At 33.6% G+C, this 18574-nt stretch overlaps 2 protein-coding genes and 2 non-coding genes across 4 annotated transcripts; 3 read left to right on the top strand and 1 right to left on the bottom strand.

The window, feature by feature from the left end:
• The first annotated feature begins 1602 nt into the window (after window positions 1-1602).
• LOC105224362 (dolichyl-diphosphooligosaccharide--protein glycosyltransferase subunit STT3A) lies at window positions 1603-5280 on the top strand. The gene is made up of 8 exons (XM_011202420.4): window positions 1603-1758; window positions 1830-2099; window positions 2358-2686; window positions 2788-3177; window positions 3389-3676; window positions 3897-4001; window positions 4060-4428; window positions 4619-5280. The coding sequence occupies exons 2-8, from the start codon at window positions 1988-1990 to the stop codon at window positions 5171-5173; spliced, it is 2148 nt and encodes a 715-aa protein (XP_011200722.1). The 5' UTR covers window positions 1603-1758; window positions 1830-1987; the 3' UTR covers window positions 5174-5280.
• Window positions 3226-3306, top strand: LOC115066013 (small nucleolar RNA Me28S-U3344). The gene has a single exon (XR_003845665.1). It is a non-coding gene; the product is annotated as a small nucleolar RNA Me28S-U3344 (small nucleolar RNA).
• LOC115066012 (small nucleolar RNA Me28S-U3344) lies at window positions 4469-4550 on the top strand. Its single transcript, XR_003845664.2, has one exon. It is a non-coding gene; the product is annotated as a small nucleolar RNA Me28S-U3344 (small nucleolar RNA).
• Window positions 5281-7495: 2215 nt separating the features above from the next.
• LOC105224361 (cystathionine beta-synthase) lies at window positions 7496-17388 on the bottom strand. The gene is made up of 6 exons (XM_011202419.4): window positions 17219-17388; window positions 9537-9662; window positions 9370-9476; window positions 8269-9307; window positions 8011-8198; window positions 7496-7948 (listed from the first exon to the last, which is right to left on the bottom strand). The coding sequence occupies exons 2-6, from the start codon at window positions 9650-9652 to the stop codon at window positions 7851-7853; spliced, it is 1548 nt and encodes a 515-aa protein (XP_011200721.2). The 5' UTR covers window positions 9653-9662; window positions 17219-17388; the 3' UTR covers window positions 7496-7850.
• Between the last annotated feature and the right edge of the window lie 1186 nt (window positions 17389-18574).

Raw genomic sequence — 18574 nt, 5'->3', positions numbered from 1 at the left:
ATATTACGTATAGAATAAATCGACAAGTTAATTTTAATGGCAATAGCGCACTACATCTATATTACTTTTATTTAAATAATTTAATTTAAAAAAAAAACAATCGGCAATCATTCTCCGCAATATTTTCATTTGAAAACTTTGTTAAATATTCGTATTACAATAATTCGTTTATTTAATATAATTTATTATATACTACATAATTTCAAACGGGCGGTAACATCATAACTAAGCTTTCCTATTATTTTGAAAATATTAAAAATTCGCAAACAATTCTCAAAATATTACAAAAAATGTGTTTAATTTTTTCAAAATTATACTTTTTATTAAATAATATGAACTAAAATAGGCTTGTGAAAAGTTATTTATTTTTGCATTCAACTTTTTTCAAATTATAGTTTTGGAATTGCATACACATATGTATGTATTATACAAATGTAGATATACTCAAGCAAATATTAAAAAAATCTGAAACTCCCTGTTAATTTCCAGTCAAATCTCAAATATAACGAATTATGTATAAAATTTTCGCAACTCACTTAAACTTCGGCAACGAGCGGCCATTTAGCATAAAAAACAAAACCAAATTTGCTTATACACATGCATACATATGCGTGTAGATATCTACATATATGTAAGTGCATCAGAAATACTTAAATAGTTCTTATCTCAATTATTAAGTTCTTAGGAAGCGATAAAAATTCTGCAACAATGCAAAATAAACTTACCACAAACCACTTCCACTCATTCGGCTGTCCTCGCCATTGGAAATTAAGCTGCGCACGACATTGCACATACACACTCACACATACACTACACACTTTTTCTTTTGCTTAATAAACACACGAAAAACATAGCCCGCACTGATTTTTCATTTAATTTCAATAGAACACAAGCACAACTTTTGATTTTTCTATAAAACAGTTCACTTTCACTTATATATATTAAGAAATTAACATTTTTAATTCACAGAAGCACTAAGCGCAAAACGTTCAATCGCGACGGGAAGGAAACCGGTGCAAAACTGACAATTAGCGGCGGAATATGCGCGTGCACAAGGTTGCATTTTTGAAAGAGAATTTTATAAATCTTAAAAATCTAAAAACAAAATAATTTGAAAATTTTTTTAAAAATGAGTACTGATGATATTAGTTACTATTGTACTGGTCGAAATTCATTAATTTTAAGATGTGAATTATATTATTTTGATTAATATATTTTATTTAAATGTAAAAAATGCAGAAATCTTCAGCTTCGTGGCTTTCACGTTAGATGTCACTCAAAATCTCTATGGCTTGTTACAATTTATTCATTTGTTTTATACAAGTTTACTTTTTCAACTGTCGACTGTACATTAATGTTTTTTAAAGTTAAGTTTAACTTCATAATAATATAGTCTTTCTGCTTGTTAGTTTTACTTTGTAAGCAAAAAATATAAAAACGTTATATCAAAATTGCCGTTTGACCACCCTGTACTAACTTATATCAGCCTGAAAACATAAATGTACACTTTTCTTTAAATATTATATTATTAAAATTTTAAAAATAAAATTTATTTAAAATAATTTTTTAAATAATTATATTTTGCACAATTGTTGTATTTATTTAAAATTTTTAGCTGGCAGTGCCTCAACTGTATTTGACATTTTGTCGGCTTGTCATATTGGAAATTTCTTGGGCGTTTTGCCACGACCACGTATATAAAGTTGTTTAAATGAAAAGTTTAGCTGTTTTAAACAATAATATTGAAATAAAATAATTGTAAGTGCATACCTCTAATGCTATTTCATACAATAGTGAATAGAGTGTAAAACCATTTTGTGTTTTTATAGCAAAACTATTGTCCAAAAAAATTGCTTTGCGCTATAGACGCTGCCTACAACCGGCTTTTTTGTGGCCAGTTTTTATTTTTCGGATTTTGTGTGAGAGTTGCTTTCTAGCTTGGGATCGAAGAAAATAGCCGATTTTCGTGCTATTGAATCGTGCCACCATGACCTTGGACGCAGCTACCGCGACTGCTAGCCGGTCGAGGATAACGTTGACCTGGGAAAAGCAAGAACATCTTATAAAATTAGCTATTTTAATTATAGCGGCTGTGCTTTGTAAGTACTTATTAAAATCCTAAAATTAATATGAACTTTTTTTACTTGTTATGTCCATATATAGCTTACAATTTTAACAAAACAATACATATTTGTTTCGTTTGAGTTCTTAACAAAATATGAATTCAGAAGCTAAAAATCGCACTCAACTTATGTTAGCTGTCAAATGTAATTCTCACTCAAAATATTTTTTCACTCATTTGCCCACTCGTTGATGTTTTGCCCAGCTTGTCGTTCATTTGAAATTGTTCTTTCCAGCATTTGCCACGCGTTTATTTTCGGTGCTGCGTTTTGAAAGTGTTATCCATGAATTTGATCCATACTTCAATTACCGTACCACGCGGTTCCTTGCTGAGCAAGGTTTCTACCAGTTCCATAATTGGTTTGATGATCGAGCATGGTACCCGCTGGGACGTATTATTGGCGGCACCATCTATCCTGGGTTGATGGTGACTGCCGCAGCACTTTACAGACTTATGTGGTTGCTGAATATTACCATTGAGATTAGGAATGTGTGTGTCTTTTTGGCACCATTCTTCTCCTCACTAACCACATTGGTTACATATGCGCTGACAAAGGAGATTCACGTAAGTACCTGGTGTTCAATATGTAGTTATAGGTTATGTGAACACGTGGTTGTAAGTATTGAACAATATTCTATAGAAATATTTTTCTTTACTTTTTACAGAGTACCGGCGCCGGTTTGGTTGCAGCTGCTCTTATTTCAATTGTGCCCGGCTACATCTCGCGTTCGGTTGCAGGCTCCTATGACAATGAGGGCATTGCTATCTTCTGTATGTTGCTCACATACTATTTGTGGATTAAGGCAGTGAAAAGTGGCGCCATTTTCTGGTCGACCATGTCGGCATTGGCCTATTTTTACATGGTTTCTTCGTGGGGCGGTTATGTGTTCCTCATCAATTTAATACCACTGCATGTTTTGGCATTAATGATCACAGGACGCTTTTCCCATCGCATTTATGTGGCGTATAGCACATTGTATTGCATTGGCACAATACTCTCGATGCAGATTTCATTTGTCGGTTTCCAACCAATACAAAGCTCGGAACACATGCTGGTAAGTTCGAAGTAATATTACAAATATTTTTATTTTATTATTATTTTTAATATCAATGATGACTACTGTGATTTCTTGATAGGAAGAGTATGAAACACACATGAGTACTAAACACTAAGCTGAAAAATTATAATGTTAAAAAAAAAAATAAATAAATATATGTTACATTTTCAATGATTTATAGTAATTTGTAACTTTTTTCCGCTTGCAGGCTCTTGGCACCTTCGGTCTATGTCAAATACACGCGTTTGTTGATTATCTACGCGCCCGTCTGTCCAAAGAAAATTTCGAAATTCTTTTCAAAGCCTTAGTGTCTGGTATACTGACTACAGTGCTCGTGATAGGTACTGTGCTGACGATTACTGGCAAAGTTTCGCCCTGGACTGGCCGTTTTTATTCGCTGCTTGATCCTTCATACGCGAAGAATCACATTCCCATCATCGCATCTGTGTCGGAGCATCAGCCTACATCATGGTCGTCGTTCTACTTTGACTTGCAGGTATGTGTGTTGATTTAGTGTTGAATACTATTTCTTTTAACTGATGACAATTTGTTGTATGAGTGCGCTTTAATGTCCGTAAATATGCGGCGATGAATTTTCATTCATTTGCTGCTATTTATCACAAATTGATTACTTCACACTTTGATCGCTGACTTCCAGTGACAACTGGAAGATGAAAGTACTGTTATAAATTTAAATCTATATTTTCTTATTGCAGATCTTGGTATTCCTATTCCCAGCTGGCTTGTACTTCTGCTTCTCAAAACTAACCGACTCGAATATCTTCATCATTCTTTATGGTGTAACTAGTATTTATTTTGCGGTAAATATTCTTTAGTTTTTAAACAAAATTTGCGTTATATATGTATCGATTTCCACAGGGTGTAATGGTGCGTTTAATGCTCGTGCTAGCGCCGGTTATGTGTGTCTTATCTGGCATTGCCACTTCGCATCTGCTCTCCAAGTATATAAAATGTATAGATGCCGGCCCATCGAAACCCGTTGAAAGTAAACGTCAGTACAAGAAACTTGAACAACAGAGCAGCGGTGTGAAGAGTGAGGTGGCTATTGGTTTTGTGGGCATAATTACGTTCATGCTCATTGTGTATACATTCCATTGTACTTGGGTGACATCGGAGGCATATTCGTCACCAAGCATTGTACTAAGTGCGCGCTCACATGACGGAGGACGCATCATATTCGATGATTTTCGAGAGGCTTACTATTGGCTGCAAATGAATACACCAGAGGTGAGCGCATATTATGCAATATTTTTTAGTGGTACAGTTAATTTCGCATGATGAATACTTCAAATTCTTGATAGGAAGAGTATGAAACACACATGAGTACTATAAAACTAGCTGACAGCAAAATTTATTTTATTTTAACAAATATTTTCTTATTTTATGAAACTAAACTTTATTTTTTAATCCCTTTCAGGATGCGCGCATCATGTCTTGGTGGGATTATGGCTACCAGATAACTGCTATGGCTAATCGTACTATATTAGTGGACAATAACACCTGGAATAACACGCATATATCACGTGTAGGCCAAGCGATGGCTTCATCTGAGGAGAAGGCTTATGAAATCATGCGTGAACTGGACGTTGATTACGTGCTTGTAATCTTTGGCGGTTTAACCGGCTATTCTTCTGATGATATTAATAAATTCTTGTGGATGGTACGCATTGGTGGTAGCACAGATCGTGGCGCACACATTAAGGAGCGCGACTATTACGCACCCAATGGCGAATTCCGCGTGGACAAAGAAGGTTCGCCGACGCTACTAAATTGTCTCATGTACAAAATGTGCTACTATCGCTTTGGTCAAGTGTACACCGAGGGTGGTAAACCACCGGGTTACGATCGCGTACGTTCTGCCGAAATTGGTAATAAAGACTTTGAGTTGGATGTTTTGGAGGAGGCCTACACAACCGAGCATTGGTTGGTGCGCATATACAAAGTGAAGGATTTACGAAATCGCGGCGTATAAAAGCAACATTTGCTTATGCTAGACGCTAACAAACAGCAGTAAACTACCAGTGCAGTACATTTGAAAGTGTTGAGAGACTAAAAATAAAGAATCTTGAGTTTTGCGAATGTGTAACTGTTTTGAAATTGAAGTTACTAAAAGCGGTGCTTTTTATAATTTGTAAAAATAGTATATTATTGTTCATTTTGGTTGCCTATAATGTATTGCTTTCGTTAGACAATTGAAATTGTTAAGTAAAAAGTTGAAACGCTCAAAACGCAGCGTAGCAAACATTTGCATATTCGAATAATTAAAATATCATGTGAACTAAACATTACTATGTAATAAATATTATTGCCTTCAGTTGAAATATAAATTGGATTTCATAAACGATTTAATAACTTATAATAAGTAGAATGTCAACCGGCTCTCTATGTATATTTAGGTTTATTTCTTTTATAACCTCATGCATTTAAAGACACGCTATAAAACAAAAAAAGACTCGTAAAAACAAATTACGCTAATAAGGGCTCAGAAACGGCAATATGTTTGAGATGATGAAATGAAATAAAAATTAAATTTTTTAATACAAATGAAAAAATCACTTGTGTTTGTTTTTTGTTGCTGGCAGTTGTTTCATATGTAAATAATTGAGAACTTTCCAGGCAAATGGCGGAGTTTTCATAAATATGCATATGCATGTATTTTCATATATAAATATACACATTTCACTGCAAAATATTCAAATTTGACATTTGTGTTCAAATACTTGCTACTTTTTTCACTTTCAAAATGCAACGCTTTTATTGTTGCTACTTTCCCGTACACATCTGTAAATTTCCATGCATCCGCCGTTATGCAAATGTCAAACGTCAACTTCCTTCTTTTCGTGGAAAGTATAAAATATCAACTATTGGACCGCTGTGAATTTTAAAATTCTAAAATTCTTATAAAATAAGACTGATATTGAAGTTTTTTCTACAAAAGTGAAGAGTATACGTTGCAATCGGTTGACATTAAGTGAAAAAGTAACGCGGGCTATTTTATTTAAGCGCAAACTATGATAGGGGAAAAATATTCAAAGGACGTGCTGACGCCATTGGAAAGTTCGGTGAATCAAATGAGAAATTATTATATATTTGCAATTATTTTGAATAAGTGAAATTGTGTGTTTGTAAATGCATATAAGAAGTTGCATTTTATAGAAATAAAATGAAAAATTAAAACTTTCTTTGCTAATTAAATGTTAAATTCGAAATTGAAAATATGCAAGTCAGCTATGTTGGAAGGTGCAGTGAATGAAATAATATTAGTAAAGGAAATCGAATCATTTTGTTATTAAATACTGCAAAATATAAGTGTTTCAAAGTATAAAGTGAGTATTTTATGGAAATAAAGTGAAAAATAAGAGCTGGCTTCATTATTTATGTGCTAAATATGTAAATGAAGAAATAAATATTTGCTTACAAGTGAGGGCCCTTGGGAAGCGCAGTGAAGCGAATAAATTATTAATATTTTAGCAAAGGTGACGCTTTTTATTTGTAAATGCATAGTACAAGATCATTGTATTGTTAATGTAAAATCAAAAGCGACTTAGAATATAAGTGTTAAGTAAGTAAAAAGTATGTGAGTGAAAATTTTAAAATATACCAAAGGTGAAGTGTTTTGTGTTTATTAATTAAATTTGTTTTAATGAAGTGAAGTGTGTAAATTCAGCTTATTCTATTGGTCAAGAGCTTAATATGCAAATGAAAAAAGTGATAAATAAGTAAATATCAAAAAAAGTGAAATTGTGGTTTATAAATGCATAGTAAATGCTGCAATCTATTAAAATATAGTAAAGAAGTATTCAAAGTTATTATATATTTCCAAAGGAAGTGTTTTATTGATAAATCCGATGTTGAAATTAAGAAGAAAGAAAAAAAAATATAAGAAGAAAAGTGAAAATGTATTTTGTAAATGCAAAATATAAATTCAAATCTATTAAAATTCTGTGAAAAAAGTATTCAAATAAGTTATTATATATTTTCAAAAGTGATGTGTATTGCTAGTAAATTCAATGCTGAAATTGCATTATTTAGAAAAAAGCAATGTGTAATATATGCTGTGCGATGTGCTAAATTCGCAAGTGAGAATAATTAAAGGCAGTTAATATCTAAAAATTAAAATTTTTAACAAAATCAAACATAAAGAAATGTACATATATTACTGCGACCACTCACCAACAATATGGAGATCCAAGGAATCCAAGTTAGTAATTTTTTTAATTTAATTAATTTTTTTAATTTTTAATAATTCTTCTAACAAGATGGGAGGTTAAGAAAATATTTTTTTCTATTTAATTTTTATTTTATTAAAAACTTTTCAAATTGAATACAAAGTACTGAATATTAATGCGTTACTTTATCAATGTGCTATCTTAAATCTAAATATCTTAAAAATTAAACCGTTAATTTTTTAGAGATTTCTAATTCATTACAAGTGATGCTTGCGTAGTCTCTTAAGTAGTCATGGATTTGTAAATGTAAACTTTTATAATCAATTGTATTGTACGCACGACTTTACAACAAGAAGTATGTAAGTAACATCGTAGAAACATGACTCAGGATTTTATAAAGTCAGCTTCAATGAAGTACTATAATCAGCTAACGGAATTGATCAAAGTTTCATTAAAAGAATTGCTGCATGTCATAGGATACTATTGACCATTGGTGCCATTAGTTTGTGGGGCACCATTTGCGACAAAGGCGAGCACATCCAGTTTCGTGGCAATTCCCTTAACGACTTCTTTTTCGTCTGCACAAGAAAATGTTTAAATTAGTTATTGAAACTTAAATTTGTCTAAATGTCAAACTCACTTTCAATATCCACGATTAACACACAAGGATCTAGTTCCAAAATGCGCGCCAATTTACCCAGAATAGCATTGGAAGGCAAACGTATAATACGTTTGTTGACTGCCTTGATCACAGGTTCATCCGTTTTACGATTCATGCTCACGATTTGATTGATAAGTGTTTCTTGCAATACAGCGCCCAAAAGTGTGCTAAGCGAGACAAAAGAAAACAAAAAATATAATAAGTTTATACAGGTTTTAGATTTTGGCACACACTCACCCATCATCGGCGTCGACGAGCGCCACTTGTGTCACATTGTGTTCTCTGAGTGTCTCGATCGCCTTGGCAAAGCTAACATCTGATTTGAGCACCAACGGCGCTTTTAAGTTCAACGCACTCACCGGTGTATCCCACCACCAGTGGTTGTGTTCGTTTACCACTGGCTTAAAGTCACGTGCTTCCATCCAGTTATCCGAAACGAATTTCGTCATATAATTTCTTATGCCATCGGGCAAAATGACCACGCAGCGTTGACCCTCCTTCAGGTCTTTGGCCACTTTCAGTGCAGCACACATAGCAGCACCACTTGAGCCACCGCTTAGCAATGCTTCTTCGGCATTCAAACGCTTCGCTATCGGGAAACTTTGTTTGTCGTCGACTTTAACCCACGAATCTATCACGTTGTAATCATTTACCGTAGGCGTAAAATCATAACCAATGCCCTCCACCTCATAAAATTGTACGTCTGACTTATTCAGCGCTTCAGGGCGTGCCAATGCCGAACCGTATGGATCAACAGCAATTACTTTACAGCTCGGTAGTTCTTCTTTGATTTTGCGACCAATGCCGGTTACAGTGCCGCAAGTGCCAGCACAAACGACCACCATATCGACTTTGTTATCTGTCTGCCATAAGATTTCGGCCGCAGTGCCATCGTAATGCGCCAGTGGATTTCCCGAATTGCGATACTGATCCAAGACTATGGCGTTTGGTAGTTCCTTTTGCAAACGCTGTGCTACACAAATCAAACCTTCAGGGCTGTCGTAGGGCGCTTCGGTGGGTGTGCGTATAATTTTGGCCCCCAAGGCGCGTAGAGCCGATACCTTTTCATTGGACATTTTCTCAGGCATTACGATTATACACTTGTAGCCTTTAACAGCAGACGCCATGGCAATACCGATGCCGGTGTTACCTGAGGTGGGCTCGATTATCGTGCAGCCCGGCTTGAGTAGACCCTTTTCCTCGGCATCTTGCACCATGCGATAACCAATGCGATCTTTTACGGAACCACCGGGATTGAGAAACTCACATTTTGCATCTGAAGAGGAGTTTTTATATTAATCTATGGAGTTAGGTGCATAAATAGACTGCATAACTTACACATCTCACACTTGATACCCTCAGCTTGGGGTATATGATTCAACTTGACTAAGGGTGTGCAGCCAATAACCTCCAATATATCGGGTGTAAGCTTTTGACGGTGAGCTCTGTAAAATGTTATAAATATGTAAAGCATTGCAAATTGTGTTGGCTGAAAGTTAACTTACATGGGACGTTTAGTGTGTGGTGTCTTCTCTTTCGTGCCCAAATGCCATGTGCATTTTGAAGGCAGACCAGGATCGATGAAGTCCTTCGGGCGCTCATAGGGTTTGTTGGCAGGCATTATATGTTAACTGAAAGAAGGCAAGAGTAGTTGCGGATATTAGTTGTTAGAAGTGAAATTTAGATTGCGAAGGGAGTAAAGATTACAAAACTTTTACCGGGCTAAACGTAATCTTCAACCTTGAATCCTAAACTATACCTGAACTTGAAATTGATAAGATTTAATCTCCCTAAGATCCCCTTCAGATTTTATTTTATTCTTTATTTTATTTATTCCTTATAATAAATGTTTAATTAGAAATGCGTCATTTATTTAATTTTTGGCTAATTATCTTATACTGTAGCTTGAAATGATCTTCCGGGGTTCACACGCTTCGAACTCCAAATTAAATAATATTTACATATATACTACTATATACTATATATATTTCTTTTTTAAATCGATGTGTACAAAAAATGTCATCAAGACATTCGTTTGAACTCTTTATCAACAAACGTGTATCAATACTTATAACTGATAACGTATTACTTATGTCACCCATTTAAACCTTGTGCAGAAACCCAGGTACAGATCTACTCATAACCAAACTCTATCGTACAAAAGAACTTACAAAATCATATAAAATGCTTTTAATTTATTATCTTAAGGTCTGGAATCACTAGGATTACCAGGTCGCCGAGTCTAGCCCCGACTGTCAGTTCTCTGCTCATATACCTTCGAGAGAAGCTTCGCTGCCGGAGAGGGGTGATGAGCTTTTTTACGGATGTTGGTAACTTTCCAGCGCCAGCTTTAGGCTTAGTAGTAGGAATACTGCTTCGGAGCCTATCCTCTTTCAGAATAGGGACTAACCACTCCCATAGTAGGGCCGCAATATTAACTTCTAGTTCGGATGTCTAGACTTCCTATCTCAAGCATCGAATTATTCTATGATTAGACTGGTTTGAGTGCCTGGCTACAGTAATAATGAAGGAAAGTCTAAGGCTGATGAGCTTGCCAATATAGGTACTTTAGCCTCAACAACTGCGGAATGGAAACTGGTAGGAGTTTCGTTGATTGTGGTTTACTACCAGCAGTTGTGTAGTCATAAGATTCTTCTGACCCGGGATAAGTCGAAGAAGGTCTAGGCAGCTCTTCACTCTCAGCAATGTTCTCTTGACAATGCTTGTAACAGTTCTACGTGAACACTTTCTTTGTCGCGAGATTAGCCATCAAACCTAGCCTAACCTATCTTCTGACCCTCATTTTTTTGCAGAAAGAACAATCTGTTCTAGAAATAAAATGTCAGGAGAATGGATAGACGACAGTAGCGACAGTACTGATTACTCACCAAATGATCAGGATAATACTTCTGATAAAGAATATGAGAGAGTGTTACAACTCGATGCAGCCAATGTTAAATAACCGACATGACTTTATATGGATAAAGGATCTAATGCAGCTAGGGAACTAAACCATAGACAAAACGTGTTTTTAAAAATGCCCAACTGGTCGTATATTTGTTGCTGATAACTTTTGTCATCATTAGACGTGCTTAATATGATAATCATGTCGGGTTTAGTATATAGGAATACGATAAGTAAAATTAAAATATTAATCTCCATCGAAATTCTTTCCAACCTTCTCCACAAAACGTCTTCCAAACATCTAGTCATTCGCTGTTGTTTATAAAATTATTGATGTGGCTTGTTTTGTTGGTTTTTACGTAACCGCACAAGGGTTAAAAAATGTAATAACTGAAAGAAACAAGTAGGAAAGGCATAGATATGTAATTTAGAACATAATAACCGGGCTTCAGGTGATATGGAAAAGACAATAATGCCACTTTTATTTTATATCTATGTTTGTCTCACCGAAAACAAATAAAAAAACATTGTTGTTTACTTTCGATTTTAATGCAATCAATCACAGAAAGTTAATTAGAGCTTCGATGTGCATGAACTCGTACATAAGTATGTATATACATTAGAGCGAATTGTTTTACAGTGAGCTAAAAAAAATAGGAAAGTCGCGAGTCGCGGGAAATGTTGTACGACTAACTCTGGACAACTTTGCCAAGAGACTATGGGTCCAAGCCCGCTTTCGTGTGAGCGATTTTAAGACGAAGTTCTTTAGGGATTATAAAAATTTGTACGTCAGTTTTTAAGATATTCCAGTGTAATTTTATACGTACGGGCATTTTGATATTCTATTGATCATTTGTTGGAATCGCTAGGATCGAACCACCATATCACATATATCCCACACAACCGGTTATTTAGATTTTGTAAACTTCACCTTAAAAATCGTCAGCTCGAAACCGGTTACAGACTCAGAATTTCTTAGGCAAAGATGTTCAGTATAGTCCGTAGAACATTTTACTCATACACGATTTATAGAAAAAAATCGAGCGCGCTCTAATATTCATACAATGTAGGTACTTATTTTCAAAAGAGTTGACATATTCCTAGTTATGAAAGTTTCTGTTGATAAGAACCGATACTTCGACCTTATTGCTTAGAAACTAATTTTGAATTTCAAATTCGCTTTTTTCTAATATTCACTTAACATTCGTTAAGTCGTAATGTCGCGTGAATTGAAAAGGTGAAATTGGTTATCACATATGGAAGAATGAATAATAATAAAGTCAAAAATTTTTACTCAATATCTACTGAAATTTTAACTAGCCGAATATTTCATAATGAAGATAAGACAAATGAAGATACGATCGTACTCGAACTACTGATAAATTTATGACAAAAATATTTTCGTTAAGTGATACCAAAACTTAGCGCATCCGTTATGAGACATTTATTTTTAATATTTTTGATTTTGTCGAGAATTTCGAGCAAGCGGAATTGATAACGAAAAAATTTTAATTGTTCGAAAGAAATCAAGAATCAGAAAAATATATTTTTAATTTCTTATCATATGCATCTCAGCAACTAACTACAAAAAAAGTTTTGAAAATAATAATTAGTCCTATACGATATTGTTGTATAGGTGATTATGACCTTACTTATCTCATAAACAGCTCATCCAGTGTTAGTTTGGCCCCCAAGGTTTCTCCCGATTGGTTATAAAATACATTTTTATTATCTGTGAAGATTATAAGCATTAATACCTATAGACAATGCTAATATTATATAATTTATGCTTTTATAAATTTAAACAAATAAGCTAAACCATGTTTAAACAATATTAAAAGCTTCAAAATGTGCTAAAGAATCACGTGAGATATATTTAGATATATTATCTATTTTAAACGTAGCTACAGTTCGTACGCCGGTTAGAAAGTGGGTTTCACACCTAAGTTCGAAAAGGTATTTAAATGTCAATTAACAAATTTATTTCCTAACCAATTAATTTCACACCTCTGTACCAAAAGTTATTGAAGTGTTCAATTAACAATGTTAGTCGTTGCCAAATTTTGACGTTAATTGGGACTAAATTGATTACATAAAAGCTTGTCGTTAATTAATGGACTCTTAGTATTTGATCGCCAGTAATTTTGAGTTGAATTCGCTACACAACTTTGAGGTTTAGAGATAAGGAAGGAAATGTTAGGCAAATTAAGTACAATACAACCAAGAAGGCAACTTTCACGAAGACTTCCTAGCAATCTATTCTTAGAAAGTACAGCCGCATTTATCGCCTTGAAATTGCAAAGATCACTTGTGCAAGGTTAGTGCGATTTTCATAATTCACAGATGAATATACTATAGTATAATATATAAATTGTAAAGAAAAATTAGTTTCAGTTAAAACTAGTTTTGATGTTAACTTCTGCTATAAATTCTCACTAACCAAAATATAATAATACTGTAAAATTAATTGAGTTTGTGTGGATAACAAAATCGTTACAAATGATACTTGAAATATTTTAAAGTTTATTTGAAATTGTCCTTTAAATAATTAAGTTTAATTAACTACTAATAATTTTCGAAATATTTGATTATTTTTCGAATATTGTCTTAATTGAATCAGTTATTCGCTAATTGACTCAATCGTCCAATCGAACAGATCTTCTACACATTCATTTACAGAATTCATTCAAAATTTTAGAAACTTTTGGAGCGGAGCTTTAATAATCTTATCTTAAATATCCTAATTGAGTCAGTTATTCATTAATTTACTCAATTAAGACACCGCCTACAATGTCTTCTAACCAATCGAACAACTCTTTTACTCATTCTTTTATAAAATTCATTCAATATTTTAAGCAGCTTTGATACTCGAAGCAGAGCTTTAATAATTCTTATCAAGAGTTTCTATAGAAACCTTACACATACAAATATTAAGTGCGATAACTTTACGTGAGTAATTAGTTTACTTCTAATGCTTATTTGTAGTGGGTTATGTCTCAAAATAAATAATACAAATTGTCACGTAATTACTGAAACCATACACTTTCCGAATATAATGTGCTAATAGTTTTTAAATACCCCTTCGGAAAATTGAAGCCCTTAATTTCAATGTGAAAATTGCGAGACTTTTTAATTATTTTTAAGTGAAAACTTGAAATGATATTTTGATTTTTTTTAGTAAAATGAAAAACTAAAAATTTTTGCTCCTTACATTGTTGAATTTCTTTCTTTTTTCTGAATACATTGTATTTGTTGATAACTTTGTAACGATCATTTTTTCAAGCCTCTATTTATTAGCAACAAACTATGAAAAAGAAATATTTGTATAAGGTTACGATTATGTCTTACTAGACGCTAATTAAATTATATGAGTAATGATAATTGTCATGACCAAGTTCGACTTCCGGCCAAATATTCATACAATGTAAAGTTTATAGAATTTTTATTCAATATTTAATGTGTATTAATACACTATCGAATAGATGGGATGGGACAAAATTTTATATAGAAGATTCCTGCTTATTATATGGTGTGGATAGCTGGAAAAGAGGGCTTACCTTTGTCATCTTCACATAACCATTTCGACATAAATTAAAATTAAGCTTCACTAAAATTTGCAACCCATTTTGAGAAGTGAATTATTTCATCTAAGACAAACATTTTGAAGTCGGAGCGCATAGCATAAATTCCGGATGATAGTTTTCAGAACACAACTTCTCCAGTTGTATTATGAAAATTAAGTTTTAACAGTTTATTTTATTAACTATGATTGAATAAATTGCTCAATTAATACTTCCTTGTTAGGCTAGAATTCGATGATCTCAGAGGAGACAATAGTATTATTTCATCCTTTAAATGCAAAATAAGGTAAAATCGAATTTATCAAATGTTTTCTGGGTACGCTGATGTCTGCACAAAAATTTGGTTAAATATTCACGGCAGTAAAGGATTTCGTCAAATCCGCTTGGCTGCCAATGTGTTAATATGTACATATGAATATTTACGCAATAAACATAGTTTTTTCTTTCATTTACACTTGCTTAAATTTTTTTTTGCGAAATTTCATACATAAATAGTTTTAAAATCGAATTCAAGTGTAGGTTCGATAAAGTTGATAACTTTTTTAGACAACATCAAAAGGTACTTAAAGTAGAGCTATGGCCAAACGAAGTAATTGACACATCATGATTGTGCAAAAATATTCGAAATTGAAGATTAAAAAATAAAACTTTAGATATAGATAGTAACAGATAGCACACCAAAATTATTTGTATAAAAACGAGTCCCGAAGAACTCTGCAGTGCAACCAAATATATTAAGGGTTGCAAAATTTGTACACGTGTCTGTTGAAGTCTGGGTCTGACTGGAAAATATGTATTTAAATTTGATGGTAGTGACATCATCTCAAAGAAATACTTAATAAATATCTGCCTTTTTCTCTACAAACAGCTGGTTTTTGATAATATTACGATGACTTTGGGTCAGAAATATGTTCTTATGATGTTAATTCAATATAAATTTGAAGTATATAGTTCAGCTAAACCTCTGCAGAGCCTTTTTACTGCCGATGTTGATAATGTTTTTCGTGGTTGTTAAGTATGTAAATTTACCAAGTTTCAAATAATTGGTATTAGATTATTAGGTTCAATGTATGTTTTTGTGACTAGTTAGATTTTGTTCTGAACTATGTAGTTCTGGTCTTGTTTTGTTCCTAACTAGTCTGATATTATATTTTACTGCAGAGCAATAACAGGCAAAGTCTACTTGAAACGTAATCAAGCTGTGGCTACATAATCACATGTTTTTCTCAACTTTTTCCTAACTTCGTAACTTAGCTTTTGGGAATCACAATATACAATTAGGTTCTAAGGGAACAAACTAAAAGCTGAACAAATAAAAGCTCTAAAGCTAAAATACTCACTTTGACACTACTAAAAATCTCGTTAATCTGGTTTTAAGAATTAGTCAAAATTAAGTTAAGAATCTTTTTATACACTTTTAAGACAGAAGCAATGCGCTCATGAAGGGTATTGCCAAAGTTTCTGTACAACCAAAACTAACTTTTTTCTTGTTCATGCATAATTTTGGTTAGAAAAGTTGTGAGCAAACATAATACTATTTTTGTATCAATAAGTGAAGTTCAAAAATGAATATATTGAGAATAGCTAACACTTTCGAGGCCAGTTTCTCTGGAAAATTTAGTAGTGGAAATATGAAATGATATACAACCAAAGCGCTGGTGCTTTCGATTACTAGATTTTCCGGCAGGGCTTACTCGCATATATTTAATGAAAAATGTATTCGATGTATACATTGATATGTATTTTATGTACACATTTTATGTACAAAATTTATTTTTTATGTTCACCTCATGACTCGGTCTTTAACACATGTGCGAATTTCACTATCAACTTTAACGCACGTGTTTGATTACATAGAACATTTTGCAAAAAAATATACAGTGAAATCTCTCAAAAGGGGACATAAGCAGAGTCAGCTGAACAGTCTCTTTGTCCGTTTAATGAAGGCGTTCGCTTAATAGAGCGTCCGTTTAATAGAGCTTTCACTCTACATACATATTTTTAAATATATCTGCACAGAAAGTATCTATATTATATATATGTATGTAGCCACTATATATACATATATATGTATGTACATATGTTAGGTGCATAAGCACTCAACATGGAAATAGGTATACTCAAACATAGTTCAATAAACCGGCCACGTTGTTTTGTTGTATATATGTACATAGTATAGACAGCTTTTGGGGGGGCCGGATTAGTTGCGAGGTCGACTAAAGAACTTTCCTATGAAAAAAATATTTAAATAACTTAACATTGTTCTGAAAAATAACTATTTTGCAGCAAAACTGATAATTTTTAACAAAAGCTGCATTAATTTTCAATTTGCATGAAAACAAAAGAAATTTGCATTTAAATTACAAATTAGGGATTTTAGACTCTTTTGTATGTTTTACTTCACATTCTCACATTTCAAAACAATTTTTGTTACAGTTTTCTCAACAATAGTCGATTGAATTATCATTTGAAATGCAAATTATTAACATAAAAATGTTTCTAAATAATCGCCGCCCAGTTGGAGGCGCACTTTGCGGTCAAATATCACTTACAAAGGCTTGAAGTTCACAAAATAAAAAAATTCACTAAATTCACAAACAAGAAAATTTTACTAAATTCTATTTTAAATATAAAAAACAGTGATTATTTATTTGATATTCACACTTTGTAGCAGCTATTGATATATTTTTTCTCACACTAACCTTTTACTAAAAAAAATGCCGAGAAAAAAACGAATTCACTCTGGAAGCTGACGTCCAAATCAGCGATGTCTTCAATAGCGACTGACAAATGTTCTTACGAACGAAGTGTACAAAATCTGTTTTGGCCTGCACAGAAATTTATAGGCAGGTACAAGTCGCTTGCTATTGTTTCTCTAATGTGCTCGTAAGTCTGTCGTGTTGGCTTGCTGAGCGAGTTAATACGATGCGTGACAATAGTGAGCTGGTTTCTTCAAAGGCAACAGGAGTCAAACAGCAGTCGGTACAGTGGAGAATGTTCATGTATGTTGCAGAGAGAAGTGTTAGTTTGGAGACTATGCGGTGTTTTCGTTTTTGAAAGCAAAAAAGAAATGCAAATATGTAGATGTGAGTACCTGTAAATTTGTTTTGTGTGAGCACCGGTATAAGAGAGTATGCAATTCGTTAGTGAACGACCCAGTAAGAAATTCGGTACCAAAAATATGTTTGGAAAGTTCAAATATTAAATTCCAATATTGAGGAATTGTTATGTTGAAGGACCGTTACTATGGAGAAATGTTTTCAGAAGATTAGATTTTGTTTGGTCGCTGACTTATTTGTAGTTTCGGGTACAAGACTCCCAAAATATACTCAACTTCCTTACATACCCATTGTCAAAATTTGGCTCTAAAATTTGCAAAAGCCCATAGAGCGAAAGGATGTCGCTTGGCAAGATCGAACGGCCTCCGCACTTGCATAAGCTGTATTTTGTACGCTTTCAATTTAAGATCTCGACGTAAAATGCGCCAAGTTGTTTCATATGTTGCTGCGTACGGCACCGAATCGACTCTCCACGGTCTTCGTGTATCCTCAGATACGGCTGCTTTATTTTCTTCACTGTGTATTCAATAATGAATGCTGGGTCTCAGGGTGGGTGATGGTGTTGCGAATTGTACGGTTAGTAGGCCGATTATGTTGACCATAAGTTGAGTGAAGCGAAGGTGACAGCTTGACACGACTGTACCTCTACTTGAATCACCCGTTATATTTATATATACATAAATAAAAATGATCAGCATGACAAGATGTGTCGATTTAGTAATCCGTTCATCTGAATATCTGTCTGTAAATAGGTGAACTAGCATTAGCTTTTTGTGATATCGATATGAAACTTTGCAGTCGTCCTTTTCTCTTCAGAATCGTCATATGACCTATCGCGAGAAAGCCTATAGCTTTAGTGGGACCAGCATACATTCAATATTGCATGAACAAAGAACTTTTTTCATGTTTGATCCCAAAAAGTGCTCGTGTTGAGGCCAACGTTAGTCGACACCTGAAGAGGTGTTGATGCTTCAATCGGTGACAAAAGTGCTTCGTTAA

This window comes from Bactrocera dorsalis, chromosome 4 (assembly GCF_023373825.1).
Source record: "Bactrocera dorsalis isolate Fly_Bdor chromosome 4, ASM2337382v1, whole genome shotgun sequence".
Lineage (NCBI taxonomy): Eukaryota > Metazoa > Arthropoda > Insecta > Diptera > Tephritidae > Bactrocera > Bactrocera dorsalis.
Note: the sequence above shows the minus strand (reverse complement) of the source record. Positions and strands in the feature narration are given on the sequence as shown.